Here is a 16,172-nt window from a genome sequence, read left to right as displayed (position 1 = left end):
AGGGAAAAAAAAAAGGCACAGGTTATAGGAAGTTTTGATAATGAGCTAAGAAGCTCAAATCCACATTAAGTCCTCTGTTTTTACAATCATAAAAATGTATCATTTTGGCTTCAAATGTCTTTCTTTCTTGGGTGTTTTTGAAATGACCTCTCAGTGTTTTGATTTTGAGGTCATGTATGGAGTGACCGGTTTGGGTAAAGTGGTGCCCAACTGGGGTGCAAAAGTTTTCTTCATCATGATGGTTGATGGAGTATCTGTGCAGATTCATCCTTTTATTAAGTTGCTGGCAGGTTTCACCGATGTAACACCCTATAGTACATTTGGTGCATTGAATCATGTATACAACATTCTGTGAAGTGCATGAGTATGATCCTTTAATATTGTATGTCTTGTTGTTGTGGGTGGCTGTGTTGCTGGTACAGATGTGTTGACAAAGTTTGCATCTAGCTTTGTTGCATGGTTTGCTTCCATTATCTGTGTGTGTTGTTTCGGTATGTAGTTTGCTACTCACCAGCTTTTGTTTGAGATTCGCTGGTTGTCTGAAGGCCAAGATGGGGGGTTCAGGGAAAATTTCTTTTAACACCTCATCCTCTGCTAGCACCAAATGTACTATAGGGTGTTACATCGGTGAAACCTGCCAGCAACTTAATAAAAGGATGAATCTGCACAGATACTCCATCAACCATCATGATGAAGAAAACTTTTGCACCCCAGTTGGGCACCACTTTACCCAAACCGGTCACTCCATACATGACCTCAAAATCAAAACACTGAGAGGTCATTTCAAAAACACCCAAGAAAGAAAGACATTTGAAGCCAAAATGATACATTTTTATGATTGTAAAAACAGAGGACTTAATGTGGATTTGAGCTTCTTAGCTCATTATCAAAACTTCCTATAACCTGTGCCTTTTTTTTTTTCCCTTCTCCCTCTCTCTCCTACATGCTCACCCCTGCTCCCCCCCCCAGCCTTATCTGTGCAGTATATGCCACTATTTACTATTTACGACCCTCTTAGTTTTTTGTCTGCAAATTCTCTATCTTGTTATTTTAACCCCTGTTTTAACCCTGTATCAGAACATGTACTGGTCAGTTTTAAACTGTTTTAAACTGTGTTTTTCACTTGCTTGGTCAGAAATGCTTTTGACTTGACAAAGGGAGGACTCCCGAAAGCTCGTCTATTATTTTAAATACTGTTAGTCCAATAAAAAAGGTATTACAAGATTCTGCAACATTCTGTTTTTTTGCATTCGTATACACTGGACTAATACGGCTACCCCAAACTACAGTATTGTATACCTGCAAATACAGGATTTGTATGTCTGATTCTGTTTATTTGATATATACCTTCAGTGCTGAGATCACAAGTGAATTTCAATTGATCTATACATGCAAAGCTGGGTTTGTGTGTTAATGTGTTGATCTATACCTGCTATCGGCAGCAGGGACTAATATTAATATATATATCGGCAACTGGAGCTAATATTAATATATATGGGCAGCAGGGGCTAATATATATATATCAGCAGCAGGATCTAATATTTATATATATATCGGCAGCAGGGTCTAATATTAGGCCCTGAAATCATTTAGTGCAAAAGTTAAGGTATTGTATTGTTTAAAGGATTTCAAGGATTAGTCGTACTAAATTGTGGCTTCAGGCTTCCCATGTTGAATGATCAAGTATTGTATTGTCCAATAACAAAAGTATCATTCCATAGCACATCACTTTTGGCAATATATATATATATATATATATATATATATATATATATATATATATATATATATATATATATATATATATGTTTTTTTTGTGGTATGATTTAATGGTGGAAATTATTAATGCCCCCCCAGTTTGACTGTGGTTTATATAATGTATATCGGCCCGCGTATATTTATATAATGTATATCGGCCCGGCATATATTTATATAATGTATATCGGCCCACATATGTATATAATGTATATGGGCCCTGCATCTATTTATATAATGTATACGGGCCCCGCATCTATTTATATAATGTATATGGGCCCGCATATATCTATATAACTTATACGGCCCCGCATCTATTTATATAATGTATATGGGCCCGCATATATCTGTATAACTTATACGGGCCCGCATATATTTATATAATGTATACGGGCCCCCGCATATATTTATATAATGTATATCAGTCCACATATGTATATAATGTATATGGGCCCGCATCTATTTATATAACGTATACGGGCCCGCATCTATTTATATAATGTATACGGGCCCTGCGTATATTTATATAATGTATACGGGCCCCGCATATATTTATATAATGTTATCATATCCCCTCTGAGATCCCGTTTTTCCAGTATTTATCATTTCAACTTTTTTAGTCTCTCTTTGTAACTAATATCTCCAAATCCCCTTATTGTTTTTGTGGCCCTCCTTTGCACTTCTATTCTTTTTAAGGACCGGTGCCCAGAATTGTACCGCATATTCAAGGTGAGATCTTACCATCAACCTGTAGACACCAGCAGGTAAAGAAATAAACACCAGATAGTGAACGTGAAGATGAAATAATAAAAAGGTACTTCCTCACAGCACTGCAGCGGCCCAGAACAACACTCCTCTTAGTGTTCAACAGAAAACCTGTAGAGGCAGATAATATCCTCCTCCCTTGTTTAGTATGGGGGGGTTATTGCCAGGCATGTATGAGTAGTATGGGGAAGTATGATCAGGCATGTATGATTAGTATGGGGAAGTATGATCAGGCATGTATGATTAGTATGGGGAGGTATGATCAGGCATGTATGTTTAGTGTGGGGGGTATTGTCATGCATGTATAATTAGTAAGACGATGGGCATTAATGGGTATGTATATTGGGGGGGGGCAGATCCCACTTCTGCCATGAGGCTAAAAATATTCGTTAACCGACGCTGCAGAGAAATCACTTCCTTTTGCGGTTTGCAGCCCTGCGGGGGTTACAGATACAACAGCTAATCTGGTACAAAGTTCTTAATGCCCTAGCAACCACTAGCACAGTCCAATCAGCAGAAATAAAAACTGTACGTTTCTATGGTGACAAGACCACTTTTTGCAGTACAGAAGTTTGGGAAGACAAGTTTTATACAGCGTGTTTATTTAGTGTTTGTGGCGGATGAGGGGGTGAGTGGCGGCGGTCTATGTCTTCTGCATTCCGTGTTCATTAATGTAGGTGTGCAGCATGTACCCCCATTTCACGCGGTTGGAACCAGTGCCCGACGCGAACAGCCGGCAGCTTGTTTCACGCTCAAAGATATTGGAGGACAACAATGGCTGCTCGGACCCCCCCTGACAGCGGGAGGTTCAGAGCGCGCAGCCGGGGCCCCAGCGGGAGGTTCAGAGCGCGCAGACGGGGCCCCAGCGGGAGGTTCAGAGCGCGCAGCCGGGGCCCCAGCGGGAGGTTCAGAGCGCGCAGCCGGGGCCCCAAGCGGGAGGTTCAGAGCGCGCAGCCGGGGCCCCAAGCGGGAGGTTCAGAGCGCGCAGCCGGGGCCCCAAGCGGGAGGTTCAGAGCGCGCAGCCGGGGCCCCAAGCGGGAGGTTCAGAGCGCGCAGCCGGGGCCCCAAGCGGGAGGTTCAGAGCGCGCAGCCGGGGCCCCAAGCGGGAGGTTCAGAGCGCGCAGCCGGGGCCCCAAGCGGGAGGTTCAGAGCGCGCAGCCGGGGCCCCAAGCGGGAGGTTCAGAGCGCGCAGCCGGGCCCCCAAGCTGGAGGTTCAGAGCGCGCAGCCGGGGCCCCAGCGGGAGGTTCAGAGCGGGCAGCCGGGGCCCCAGCGGGAGGTTCAGAGCGCGCAGCCGGGGCCCCAGCGGGAGGTTCAGAGCGGGCCCATTCCCACTATTCTTAAGTCCACATTTTCCGTTAGTAACGGCAACATCTCCAGGTTGTACCGCAGCCTCCGGTGAGCTGAGAGTGGAGAGCGCGGTTTTGCCCTCCAGAGGGCGTCTCTTTCCCCATAACGGGTCAGTCACAACGTAAAGTGCACCACCACGGGGTCACTGCAAACAGCAGCCGTCCTTCTCCTCTTCCTCCCCCAGAACATGGCCCTCGTCTGGCCCGGCCCGGCCCCCGACCGTCTGCCGCTCTAATAACGTCTCTCTCAGCTCCATGAGCAGGTCTCGGCTCTCCCCGGCTGGGAGGTTACTGAGGTAATACTGGGGGGCAAATTCTACCAACCTGCGGGTATCAGAAGAGAACAAAGTCATACAAAGGCTAAAACGAGAGAGACCAGGAGGCCTGTACTTGGTTATGTGAGCAGAAACGAGAGACCTAGGGACGGAGAGAGACAAGCCTAGGATAAAGGGGGCTGGAGAGAGAAAGAAGCCCTAGATGGGGAGAGAGATGGGAGAGAGAGGGAGAGGGAGAGAGAAGGCAAACCCTGGGACGGGGAGAGGGAGGGCAAACCCTGGGACGGGGAGAGGGAGGGGCAAAAGCGGGGACGGGGAGAGGGAGGGGCAAACCCTGGGACGGAGAGAGGGAGGGCAAACCCTGGGACGGAGAGAGGGAGGGCAAACCCTGGGACGGAGAGAGGGAGGGCAAACCCTGGGACGGAGAGAGGGAGGGCAAACCCTGGGACGGAGAGAGGGAGGGCAAACCCTGGGACGGAGAGAGGGAGGGCAAACCCTGGGACGGAGAGAGGGAGGGCAAACCCTGGGACAGAGAGAGACCATCCCCCGGGGGTGGACGAAGTTTTACTCCCGGTTGATGGAGGGGTTGGGAGAGGAGTGATGTTCTGGGGAGGGAGGCAGTTGTAGGAGTTGGAGAAGGGGGGTCTCTTTCTGGGGGTCTGCGTGGCTCTCACATTTCGGGGAGGATCTCGGTGGCCACACTGATGCAGTTGTCTTGTGAAATGTTGAAGTCGTGGTAGAGCACCCAGCGGGGGGGAGGGGAGCGGCCGTGGTACACTGAAGACGGGTGCAGATTAGCAACATGCTTGTGTGTTAACATCACGTAATTCCCCTGTCCGTCCACATCTCTGGCCACCTGGAAGAAGGAATGTAAGCGGCGGTGAGCGGGGAGGGACCGGGGGAGGTGAGAGCGAGGTGGGTGTGCGGGGCGACGGGAGCGGAGAGAGAGGGACCGGAGAGGCGCGAGCGCCAGGGAGGGACCGGAGTGGTTCGCTACACACCATAACCGGCAAATTCAAGGAACTGCTCCTATGACTCACAGACCGGTAACAGGTCAGGGGCTGCCACCCTACGTCTCACCTTCAGGAAGCCCCCGGATATTAGCGCTCTCTTGATGTTCACGATGCTCTCTGTGACGGGGAAGGTAGGCGGCGACACCGGCAGCTCGATCCTCTGCATGAGCTCCAGCAGATCCGCGCGGAGCGCTTCGGCCTGGTGCAGAGCGCGGGGACACAGTGCGTAGCGAGCACAGCAATCCTCACCGTCTGCAGAGCAAGCAGTACGTGAGCGCACAGTATAGGGGCGCACATGTAGCACACACACGCCATGTCGCGCTCACGCACACACACGCCATGCCACGCGCACGCACACACACGCCATGCCGCGCGCACGCACACACACGCCATGCCGCGCGCACACTTACACTCCTTGTAAACGGTGTAAATCTGGATCAGGGTCACATGATCTCCTTCAGGCATTTGCAGCTCACGCCGTGCGGCCAGCACATCATCACTCAGGGGTGGGGGCAGAAAACAGCGTGGGGCAACTAGGAGGGGAGGGGCATAAGCACAAGAGACAAAAAAATAAAAAAACAGGAATAAGAGGAGAACAGAAACAAACAAGAGGGGAGAAAAAGGGGAGAGAAACGTTGGGTTAATAACAACCAGCCCTTGTAACTCCTCCCATTATGCTGTATAACTCCTCCCATTACTGCACAAAAACCTCCCTACAACTCCTCCCATTACTCTGTATAACCCTCCCTACAACTATGTTACTCCATAATACTCCTCTCATTATTCCATAAACCCCTCCCATTATTCCCTATAACCCAGCCCACGGCACTTACCGGTCAGCATGGCGGCCAGGGTCAGCATCTCGCTCACGCATTGGAACTCGCAGGAAGCGAGGAGAGACTTCGAGATCTGGGGATCCAGAGGGATCTCTGACATGATGATCCCGACCTCAGAGAGATTCCCGTCATCGTCCAGAGCGGCGAGATAATCCAGATCTTCCAGAGCCTGCATGAGAGCTTCGGGAGCTACAAAGAGACTCATCGTGAGAAGAGAGCAGCTAGCGGCTGAAGCACGAGAGACAGCCCCGGCGAGACGTCTCACCCGGGCGGTCGAGGAAGTCGCACTGTCCCATGTCGGCGATGTCCAGCCTCTTCAAGAGAAGAACCACACGGCTGACGTTCTCCTGGAGAACTCGAGGGGGAGAGACATCCGGCATTTGGGTCAGAAAGAAGCTCTCAGGATACAGGCGATAGCACACGCCTAAAAGAGACACGCAGAGTGACGCACGCCTGGAAGAGACACGGAGCTTGCGTGAGACAGACAGGTTGTGCGCACTCACCGTCTTTCCCCGAAGCTCTACTCCTGCGGATCTCTGCCTTCATTTTACTGATTGGTCGATAGATCTGGGAATCTGCCCGGATACGCGGATTATAGACCTGAGAGTAACAAGGAGATAGTCGCAGGGCGCCAGTAAGAACACCATTCACTCACCCCCGCTGCCGGTCGACAGCCAACAACCCCCGCTGCCGGTCGACAGCCACCGCCAACAACCCCCGCTGCCGGTCGACAGCCACCGCCAACAACCCCCGCTGCCGGTCGACAGCCACCGCCACCACCCCTGCTGCCGGTCGACAGCCACTGCCACCACCCCTGCTGCCGGTCGACAGCCACTGCCACCACCCTGCTGCCGGTCGACTGCCACCACCCCTGCTGCTGGTAGACAGCAACGTCCACCACCACCAACCCCCGCTGCCGGTTGACAGCCACCGCCAACAACCCTAGCTGCCGGTTGACAGCCACCGCCTCCCACCACCCACGCTGCCGGTCACACTCACAGATTCCTGCTCTCTCCCTGTGTCAATCACGTATCGAATCCCCGGTAGAGAGAAGGATAGCTCTGCCAGAGACTGCGCCAGAAACACGCGCCGCTGATAATCTGACAGGCTCTGCGCGCTCTCGTACACCGACTGCACCGCCTGTCCTGCGCTGGTGAGTAGAGCCAATGGCAGCAGAGACCCCAGACTGGGGCTGAGCGACACGGATTCGGTCTGCAGAGCTGCAGAGCAGCGGAGAATCTCCTGTGAATGCAGAAAACGCACGTTAACGCCACAGAGTGCGCCGCTGCCACGCAGGGGGAGCTGAGTGCCGCTCAGAGCACAAAGAGAGCCAAGTGCAACAGAGTGCACCAACGCACGCAGAGGGAGCCGAGTGCCAGGCAGAGCCCAGAGGGCGCCCAGTGCCAGGCAGAGCCCAGAGGGCGCCCACTGCCACAGAGCATAGAGGGAGCCCACTGCCACAGAGCGCGCTGCCTCCATGCAGGCCCACCCTTTGGGACCCAGTCCCTTCCACGCACATTCTAGGAGCCTCCTGATCACAAGCCCCAGAGCTCCTACCCCCACGAGACTCACTTCTTCGCTGGCCAGGAATACGAGGACATCTCCACGATCAGCTCTGCGGTGAATATCCAGAACCATGTGACACGCAGCGAAGGCCGGGTCCTGGGACACAGAGCCGCGGTACACAACCTGCGCCACAGTGTCCTGGGCCGGGACCCTGACCACGCACACCAACTCCCCCAGAAACTCCGCCAGCCGCCGCTCCATTCCCAAAGTCGACATGACCACCAGGCGCAGGGACGGTCTCTGCACGACGACATCTTTCAGGAGACCCAGGAGGAGGTCAGAGGCCACGGTACGTTCATCCATCTCGTCCAGGATCACCACCCCTGCCTCCTGTACCAGAGGGTTAGAGGTCAGCTCGTTGAGGAGCAGGGAATCCCAGCAAAATCTGCAGCAAAGACATAAGTGAAGGTTACTCATAAGTACCTCTCTCTGTCGGTGTCTCCTCTGCCAGGGCGCTCTCAGTGAGTGTCAGCTCCGTCCAGAGTGCTGTCTCTGTGTGGGACCCCCGTGGCTCTGCTACACTCTGTGTGTGGGACCCTCCGGAGCATTGCCACACTCTTTCTGTGGGACCCCTAGGGATCCGCTGCGTCTCTGTGCAGGACCCCTCAGAGCATCGCCACATGATCTCCATGTGTGGGACCCCCTAGGAGCTCCACCGCCCAGTCTCTGTGGGGGCCCCCGGGACACTCTGCTCTCTCTGGGCTCTCCTCACCCCCACTCACCTTAGCACGGTGCTGGACGAGCTGCAGTCCTCATTAGGGACAGAAAACGACACCTCGTGGCCCACGTTCAGATCCATCTCATCGGCGACTCTGAGAGCGAGGCTGACGGCGGCGGCCGGGGACGGCTGGGAGCAGATGACCGAGCCCTGGCTGTAGCCCTGAGACAGGGCAAACTCCACACACCACTGGGGCACCTATAGAGACAGCAGGCACGCCACCTGTTATACGGCACCGCGTGGACGCACAAGCTATGCATGATAAAACCTCCGCTACCTGAGTGCTCTTCCCCGATCCGGGGTCTCCACACACCACCACCACGTTACTGCCCTGCAGCTGCTCCATCAGCAGGTACTTCACCCCCCAGACAGGCAGCGCCCGCCGATCTGCAAGAAGCTGGTAGTAGCGGGAGGAGAACGGGAGCCCATCATACGGGTTCAGCTCCAGGTCTCGCTCCTCTTCCTCCTCATTCTCCGAACCCTCTTCGCCGAGCACACTGCCCACTGCCGGGGCCCCGCGGGGATCCATCGGCTCGAGCCCAACAGAGCTAAACACAGAAGGAAAGATAATGACAGGACTGAGACGGGAGATCAGGGTAGCTGGTAGATCTTACAATCCCAAACCACCCCGCGTCAGCATCACCCAGTAGGCGGGATCCCTACCCTGCGAGCAGCAGCAAATGCCCCCGCCCTGCCTCCCGACGGTGCGGGTCCATCCAATCCGCGGGGTATTTATTCCTAGGTGGATGAAGAGGGTCCAGCCTCTCCTGTGGGTCTTGTTATGTGTTCTCTCTACACAGACCACATTCAACTCTCTGCACACGCCGACAGTTTCTGTCAGCCCCGCAGTCACATAGTCACAGTCCAAAGGTCTCTCACACAAAGAGACAGGGCAGGCGGGAGCGCTCTGCGAGACAGACAGGGCAGGCGGGAGCGCTCTGCGAGACAGACAGGGCAGGCGGGAGCGCTCTGCGAGACAGACAGGGCAGGCGGGAGCGCTCTGCGAGACAGACAGGGCAGGCGGGAGCGCTCTGCGAGACAGACAGGGCAGGCGGGAGCGCTCTGCGAGACAGACAGGATAGGGGATGTGAGAGGAGAGCACTGCGAGACATACAGGATAGGGGGTATGAGAGGAGAGAACTGCGAGACAGACCAGGAAGAGTTATGCAGCGGGAGATGTTTGAGCCCTCGGCTCCTCCATGTCTCCAGCCGGCAGGGCGTCTCTCTCACTATCTATTCCTAGCAATTCAGAGCCGCCTCTCTCAGCTGTCACACAAGCCCGGAAGTGGAGTTAGTGCCTATGCCAACTTCCGCCAATAGTTGGGCGGAACTTTAAGGGTTATAACTACAGCATCAACGATTGGGGCGCGCTGGACAGATATGACGTCACCAGTAGAGGAGGAGTTTCAGCGAAAGTACATACAGGATGCTTACAAGGCACACAATCCCCGCCCCCGGTAGGTTAAGACGCAAGACCCTAGAATCCTATTTTGCCAAGAGTACAAATGGCGTTAGCGACCACTTCCGGTGAGATCCTATATAACGCTCTCTTGTTTAGCTTTCGGGGACCTACTGAAGCTGAAATAAAGGTACTAAACACACGAGAGTTAAGTCTCCCTATCACCTCATTCCCGGGTCACTTTCAGCGGCTCTAGTGTTTCTTTGGTGTTTAGCGCTCGGTGGGTTATTTCGTCCCGTCTACACAGGAAAGCCAATCAGAAGTAAGCGCGTCAGCAAACAACATGGCGGTCGAATAGTGAGCGGAGACTACCCGGGGTAAGAGATAAATCCAGGAGCAGTCAGGGGTAGGAGAGGAGGAGGAGGAGGGTTTGGAGCAGTCGGGGGTAGGAGAGCAGGAAGGTTTGGAGCAGTCAGGGGTAGGAGATGAGGAAGCGTAGGAGCAGTCGGGTAGGAGAGGAGGGTTTGGAGCAGAGAGGGGTACGAGAGGAGGAGGAGGGTTTGGAGCAGTGAGGGGTAGGAGAGGGAGGAGGGTTTGGAGCAGTGAGCGGTAGGGTAGGAGAGGGAGGAGGGTTTGGAGCAGTCAGGGGTAGGATAGGAGGAGGAGGAGGGTTTGGAGCAGTCAGCGGTAGGATAGGAGAGGGAGGAGGGTTTGGAGCAGTCAGCGGTAGGATAGGAGAGGGAGGAGGGTTTGGAGCAGTCAGCGGTAGGATAGGAGAGGGAGGAGGGCTTGGAGCAGTCAGGGGTAGGATAGGAGAGGGAGGAGGGCTTGGAGCAGTCAGGGGTAGGATAGGAGAGGGAGGAGGGCTTGGAGCAGTCAGGGGTAGGATAGGAGAGGGAGGAGGGCTTGGAGCAGTCAGGGGTAGGATAGGAGGGAGAGGAGGGTTTGGAGCAGTCAGGGGTAGGATAGGAGGGGGGAGGGGGAGGAGGGTTTGGAGCAGTCAGGGGTAGGATAGGAGGGGGGGAGGGGGAGGAGGGTTTGGAGCAGTCAGGGGTAGGATAGGAGGGGGGAGGGGGAGGAGGGTTTGGAGCAGTCAGGGGTAGGATAGGAGGGGGGGAGGGGGAGGAGGGTTTGGAGCAGTCAGGGGTAGGATAGGAGGGGGAGGAGGGTTTGGAGCAGTCAGGGGTAGGATAGGAGAGGGAGGAGCAGTTATGGGTAGGAGAGGAGGAGGCGGGTTTGGAGCAGTTATGGGTAGAAGAGGTGGCGGGTTTGGAGCAGTTAGGGGTAGAAGAGGTGGAGGGTTTGGAGCAGTCAGGGGTAGGAGAGGAGGGAGGTTTGGAAAAGTCAGGGGTAGGAGAGGAGGAATGTTTGGAGCAGTCAGGGGTAGGAAATGAGGAGGAGCAGGCTTTGGAGCAGTCTGGGGTAGGAGAGGAGGGTTTGGAGCAGTCTGGGGTAGGAGAGGAGGGTTTGGAGCAGTCTGGGGTAGGAGAGGAGGGTTTGGAGCAGTCAGGGGTAGGAGAGGAGGGTTTGGAGCAGTCAGGGGTAGGAGAGTAGGAGGGCTTGGAGCAGTGAGGGGTAGGAGAGGAGGAGGAGGAGGGCTTGGAGCAGTGAGGGGTAGGAGAGGAGGAGGGCTTGGAGCAGTGAGGGGTAGGTGAGGAGGAGGGTTTGGAGCAGTCAGGGGTAGGAGAGGAGGAGGGTTTGGAGCAGTCAGGGGTAGGAGAGGAGGAGGGTTTGAAGCAGTCAGGGGTAGGAGAGGAGGAGGGTTTGAAGCAGTCAGGGGTAGGATAGGAGGAGGGTTTGGAGCAGTCAGGGGTAGGATAGGAGGGGAGGAGGGTTTGGGGTAGGATAGGAGGGGAGGAGGGTTTGGAGCAGTCAGGGGTAGGATAGGAGGGGATGGAGGGTTTGGAGCAGTCAGGGGTAGGATAGGAGGGGGAGGAGGGTTTGGAGCAGTCAGGGGTAGGATAGGAGAGGGAGGAGGGTTTGGAGCCGTTATGGGTAGGAGAGGAGGAGGCAGGTTTTGGAGCAGTTAGGGGTAGAAGAGGAGAGGAGGGGGAGGCGGTTTTGGAGCAGTTAGGGGTAGTAAAGAGGCGTTAAGTTGAAGTAAGAGGGGGGAGGGTAATAGGCGGAGGGGTAACCTAGAGATCTATAGTATAGCGGTGCGAGTGGGACTGGTGATGTTTGGTGGCATGAGTGTGGCTGGTGGTAGGAGTGGGACTGGCTGCTGATGGTGCGTGTGGAACTTTTGAAGATGGTGGATGGGGTGGGACTGGTGGATGGTGGTAGGGGTGAGACTGGGGGCGTGAGTGGAATTGGTGGCACGAGTGGGACCGGCTGGGTCGGTGGCTGGCGGTGAAAATGGGACTGGTGGTTGGAGTGGAACCGTTGAGTTGGTTGCTGGCGGTGCAAGTGGAACTGGTGGTGTTGGTGGCTGGGACCAGTGGGTCGGTGGCTGGCGGTGGGAGTGGAAGTGGTGGTGTTGGTGGCTGGGACCGGTGGGTTGGTGGCTGGTGGTGGGAGTGGAACTGGTGGTGTTGGTGGCTGGAACCGGTGGGTTGGTGGCTGGTGGTGGGAGTGGAACTGGTGGTGTTGGTGGCTGGGACCGGTGGGTCGGTGGCTGGCGGTGGGAGTAGAACTGTTGGTGGCTGGAACCGGTGGGTTGGTGGCTGGCGGTGGGAGTGGAACTGTTGGTGTTGGTGGCTGGGACCGGTGGGTTGGTGGCTGGCGGTGGGAGTGGAACTGGTGGTGTTGGTGGCTGGGACCGGTGGGTCGGTGGCTGGCGGTGGGAGTGGAACTGGTGGTGGTGTTGGTGGCGGTGGGACCAGTGACTGGGGTGGGACTGGTGGGTGGCAACGTGAATGGGACCGGCAATGGCTGCATCATCCGCCATCTGGAGCCAATCAGTTATGGGCATACAATATGGGGCCCCTGTCCCGTGGGGGAGGCATTAATGTGAAATCACCCCTTACACAGGAGGCAGAGACATTAGTCGTTGGGAAGCGAGGACCGGCAGAGACAGCCCCAAATAACTCCTTTCTAATTCCCGAGACAGAGCACCAGACGGGGTGAGATGGCGGCTCCTGCCCTGGACAGTATGCTGGGGATGAACAGGTGAGGACCGGCTCTGCGGGGGGAGGGAGCGTTTGGGGAATGTGGAGTACGATGGGTTTGAGGTGTTGGGCCCTTGGCCCCTGACGTCTTCTCTTTTCAGGTTCCCTGAGGAGCCGCTCTCCCTTGTGCTGCTCGTGCTGTACGCGCCGGTTGGCCTCTGTCTCTTTCTGCTGCGGCTCTTTATCGGCGCTCACGTTTTCCTGGTGAGCTGCGTTCTGCCGGAATCCGATATCCGGAGGTAGGTGCTGGCTGTGCTCTCGCTGCTGTCACATGATGAAGGGTATATGTCTCGCTCCTCTCCGCTGTATCGGGTATTTCTCTGTCACGCACAGGTGTCTGACGCGAGCGATGAGCTTGGTGCTTGGCGTGGTGGTTCTAGAGGCTAAGCGACATGCTCGGGATCCAGCCGTGAAGATCTGTGTATCCAATCATAGGACGTATTTTGATCACAGTGTGATGAGGCTCCTCACTTCCTGCGCCACGGTATGTGCATGTACCGCCCCCGCGGGGCCCTCTGTGCAGGAAGTGTCTCTCTGTCCAACCTGCCGGCAGCTTCTTCATGCCTGTCTCTGTCTCCAGCCGTCTGTGTCCTGTCCCCCCGGATTCCTGTGCTGGGCCCGTGGGTTCCTGGAGCTCGGGGCCCCAGGGAGCCGGTCTCAGCTCCAAGAGTCGTTAAAACATTACCTGTCGCATCCGGGGAGCCTTTCCCTGCTGCTCTTCCCGGAGGAGGAAACCACAAGCGGGAAGACGGGACTGCTCCGCTTCAGGTACAGGGTGCAGCGCATGCGCAAATCGACTGGCGAATATCGGCCCCGTCTCGCTGCGAGACTGCTAGCAGGGACCCCACTGAGCTCCCACCGCGTGCAGCCAGGAGGTCGCCACAGTGACCTGGTACCAGTACGGTGTATACTGTTGGAGCTGCAGATTGCGCAGCCACAGTGGAGGAATAGGTCTTTACTGGCTTCTGCAGACATTTCTGGTAATTTATAGCTGTCCGTGCATGGCCCTTTAAGAAGCCACAACCCAAACAATTCAATCTACCCCCGCTCTGGCTCTTCCCTGGGTGTCTGGGGGGCTTTGTGCTCTCGCCCTTCCCCTGTGCTCCCGCTCCTCCCTGGGTGTCTGGGGGCTTTGCGCTCCCGCTCCTCCCCGGGTGTCTGAGGGCTTCCGCTCCTCCCCAGCATGCCCTGGCGCTCTTTGCCCTCGCGTTCCTCTCCTCTGCCACTCCTTGCCCTCGCGCTCCCCTCACTCCCTGTACTGACTGTGCCGTCCTCTCTTTTAGCTCGTGGGCGTTTTCTCTGTCGGACGCGGTTCAGCCGCTCGCTCTCGGCGTGCAGAGGCCTCTCGTGTCCCCGGTGAGTGCGCGCTCCTCTCTGCCAGCCGCTCACATACGTTTTTTTTCCAACATAATTCAGCATATTTTATATATTTTATTATATCATTGATTATTATAGTAAATTAAACGATTAAGCGTGTAAAGGAATCCCCCGGGGGTTACATGACACTCTCTGAGACGGGGAGGGGGATCTCTTTCCAGTCGTTTCTTTTTTTTTTTGCCCCGGACCATGCATAATGTTATAAACTGTTAATAGGTTTGGGGGTCCCCAGCTGCCTTCTGGTGGTGTTAGGGCCCATTATCGGGGCCGGTCCGGGGGCCGATGCGTTCTCTCCTGCCTCTGGCCCCTCGTGGCTGTCTCTTCGTGTGTAAGATGTCTCTTGTTGTCCTGCAGGCTGTCTCGGGGTCTCCTTGGTACGTTGAGCTGTTCTGGACGCTGTTCGTTCCCTACACGGTTTATCAAGTAAGGTACTAACAACCGGTCGCTCCGGGGCAGGGGCTGCGGGGGTCCCAGCCGGGGCAGGGGCACAAAGGGTCCCGATATCCAGCACAGAAACCCGACACCGGTGCCAGTACTCGAGGGGGGGTGAGGGGGCCGGCTCGGTGAGATTAACCCTTGTTGTACTTGGTGGCTGGGGTACAGCAGTGGCTGTTCTGTAGGATCTGTTGCCCCCCTCTCTCTCGCCCTCTGACCGCGATGTCTCCCCCTGCAGGTGGCTGCCCTCCGTGTCTCGCTCCCCGGGTGAGTCGGATGAGGATTTTGCATCTCGTGTACAGAAGGTCAGTGGGGGACCAATGAGGCCGATTGGGCGTTACTGATGTGTAGCAGCTGGGATAGTAAGGGATGTGTCACTTATTCCGCCCCGTGTCCTTTCTGCTCCTCTTCTCAGCTCATCGCCGCCTCCTTGGGGGTTCTTGCCACAGGCCACACAGCCGCAGATAGAGCGGAACATCTGAAGAGGAGGAAGCGAGATCCTCCGGCTCCAAGCGTGGCCACCTCAGCGGAGAGTCAGATGGCCAAGCGAGTCAAAGAGGTTCTTCCACAAGTCCCGTTATCCGTTATCCTCAAGGACCTCGGTACGTAGGATCTCCACCAATCGGACAGCGGCTGGGAAGCTGCATCGTGCGGGGGAGGAGTGTGAGGGACTCCATAGGGAGGAGTGGGAGGGGGGTTGTAGGGAGGGACTCTGTAGGGTTGGTTATAGGGAGTTGTGGGGCTGGTCCATCCCTAACAATGGCACTTCACCCTAAATCCATCTAGACTGTAAGCTCCTGTGCGCAGGGCCCTCCTCACCTGTTGGCTCTGTTGGTCAATTTGTTATGTTTTATACTACTTACGTCTTGTCTACCCATTGTACAGCGCTACGGAATTTGATGGCGCTATATAAACAATAAATAATAATATTGAGAACTTATTTTTTCCTCCCCGCCCTCAGCTCGCACCGGATGTGTAGATACAACCATCACAAATCTGTTAGAAGGTCACGTGCCTTTTGCATCTGAGGAGGGAGCGAGCGGCAGAAGCGGGGGCTCCGCTCTGACCTCCCCTAATCTCCCCCCCAAGGTAAGAAAGTCCTGTTAGCCCAGGAGAGGCTGTCGATATCATTTATTTGGCCTCGTCCAAGGACCCCCGTAGTGTCGGCTGTCCATCCCGGGCCCCTGAGCTCCTGGTTGTACCCCTTGTAAAGATCCCTGCTGGGGGGGCGGGGGATTCTGTCGGGATGACGGGCAGAGGCCATAGCCAATGAGATGCTGTCCTTTTCTCTCAGTCTGTTTATAGGGGCTTCGCACGAAGGCCGGAAGAGAGACACCTGTCCCTGCAGGAACGCAAGGAGGCGTTATACGAGTCTGCGCGCAGGTACGTGGAGGCCGGAGACTCCCGCGGGTAAAGCTGGTCGTCATAGAAACTGCCTCCAGATCGGCGGCCCTTCTAGTCTGTAAAGAGATCTTAATCGGTCGTTGGTCTTGTCTTAGATTCAGGAGCCGTATGTCTATCCCATGCGTGTTTACATCCCGTCACTGTTACCCTCTACCACTTCTGCTGGAAGGCTGCT

General features: G+C 55.2%; 2 protein-coding genes across 3 annotated transcripts in view; one reads left to right on the top strand and one right to left on the bottom strand.

The window, feature by feature from the left end:
* The window catches only part of AUP1 (AUP1 lipid droplet regulating VLDL assembly factor), a 152,091-nt gene that overhangs the window by 135,432 nt on the left and 487 nt on the right, over nucleotides 1–16,172 (top strand). The window contains exons 1-11 of one of the 2 annotated variants that reach the window (XM_053458003.1): nucleotides 9,985–10,051; nucleotides 12,724–12,782; nucleotides 12,883–13,020; nucleotides 13,115–13,265; nucleotides 13,362–13,549; nucleotides 14,065–14,137; nucleotides 14,513–14,586; nucleotides 14,832–14,898; nucleotides 15,009–15,195; nucleotides 15,555–15,682; nucleotides 15,888–15,976. In XM_053458003.1, coding sequence (XP_053313978.1) covers nucleotides 12,742–12,782; nucleotides 12,883–13,020; nucleotides 13,115–13,265; nucleotides 13,362–13,549; nucleotides 14,065–14,137; nucleotides 14,513–14,586; nucleotides 14,832–14,898; nucleotides 15,009–15,195; nucleotides 15,555–15,682; nucleotides 15,888–15,976 — 1,136 coding nt within the window. In that variant the 5' untranslated portion in view covers nucleotides 9,985–10,051; nucleotides 12,724–12,741. Of the gene's footprint in view, nucleotides 1–9,984; nucleotides 10,052–12,693; nucleotides 12,783–12,882; nucleotides 13,021–13,114; nucleotides 13,266–13,361; nucleotides 13,550–14,064; nucleotides 14,138–14,512; nucleotides 14,587–14,831; nucleotides 14,899–15,008; nucleotides 15,196–15,554; nucleotides 15,683–15,887; nucleotides 15,977–16,172 lie in introns of those variants that run through there. The other variant, XM_053458004.1, reaches the window with a different exon arrangement.
* On the bottom strand, nucleotides 3,908–9,238 carry DQX1 (DEAQ-box RNA dependent ATPase 1). Its single transcript, XM_053458002.1, has 12 exons — nucleotides 8,939–9,238; nucleotides 8,553–8,823; nucleotides 8,280–8,473; nucleotides 7,564–7,942; nucleotides 6,991–7,233; nucleotides 6,495–6,591; nucleotides 6,257–6,415; nucleotides 5,989–6,180; nucleotides 5,566–5,688; nucleotides 5,223–5,407; nucleotides 4,817–4,998; nucleotides 3,908–4,191 (listed from the first exon to the last, which is right to left on the bottom strand). Exons 1-12 carry the CDS (start codon nucleotides 8,989–8,991, stop codon nucleotides 4,011–4,013), a joined length of 2,259 nt encoding a protein of 752 aa, XP_053313977.1. The 5' UTR covers nucleotides 8,992–9,238; the 3' UTR covers nucleotides 3,908–4,010.

This window comes from Spea bombifrons, chromosome 1, assembly GCF_027358695.1.
Source record: "Spea bombifrons isolate aSpeBom1 chromosome 1, aSpeBom1.2.pri, whole genome shotgun sequence".
In the NCBI taxonomy this organism is placed as follows: Eukaryota; Metazoa; Chordata; class Amphibia; order Anura; family Pelobatidae; genus Spea; species Spea bombifrons.
The sequence above is the reverse complement of the archived record's forward strand: the minus strand, read 5'-3'. Positions and strand labels throughout refer to the sequence as shown.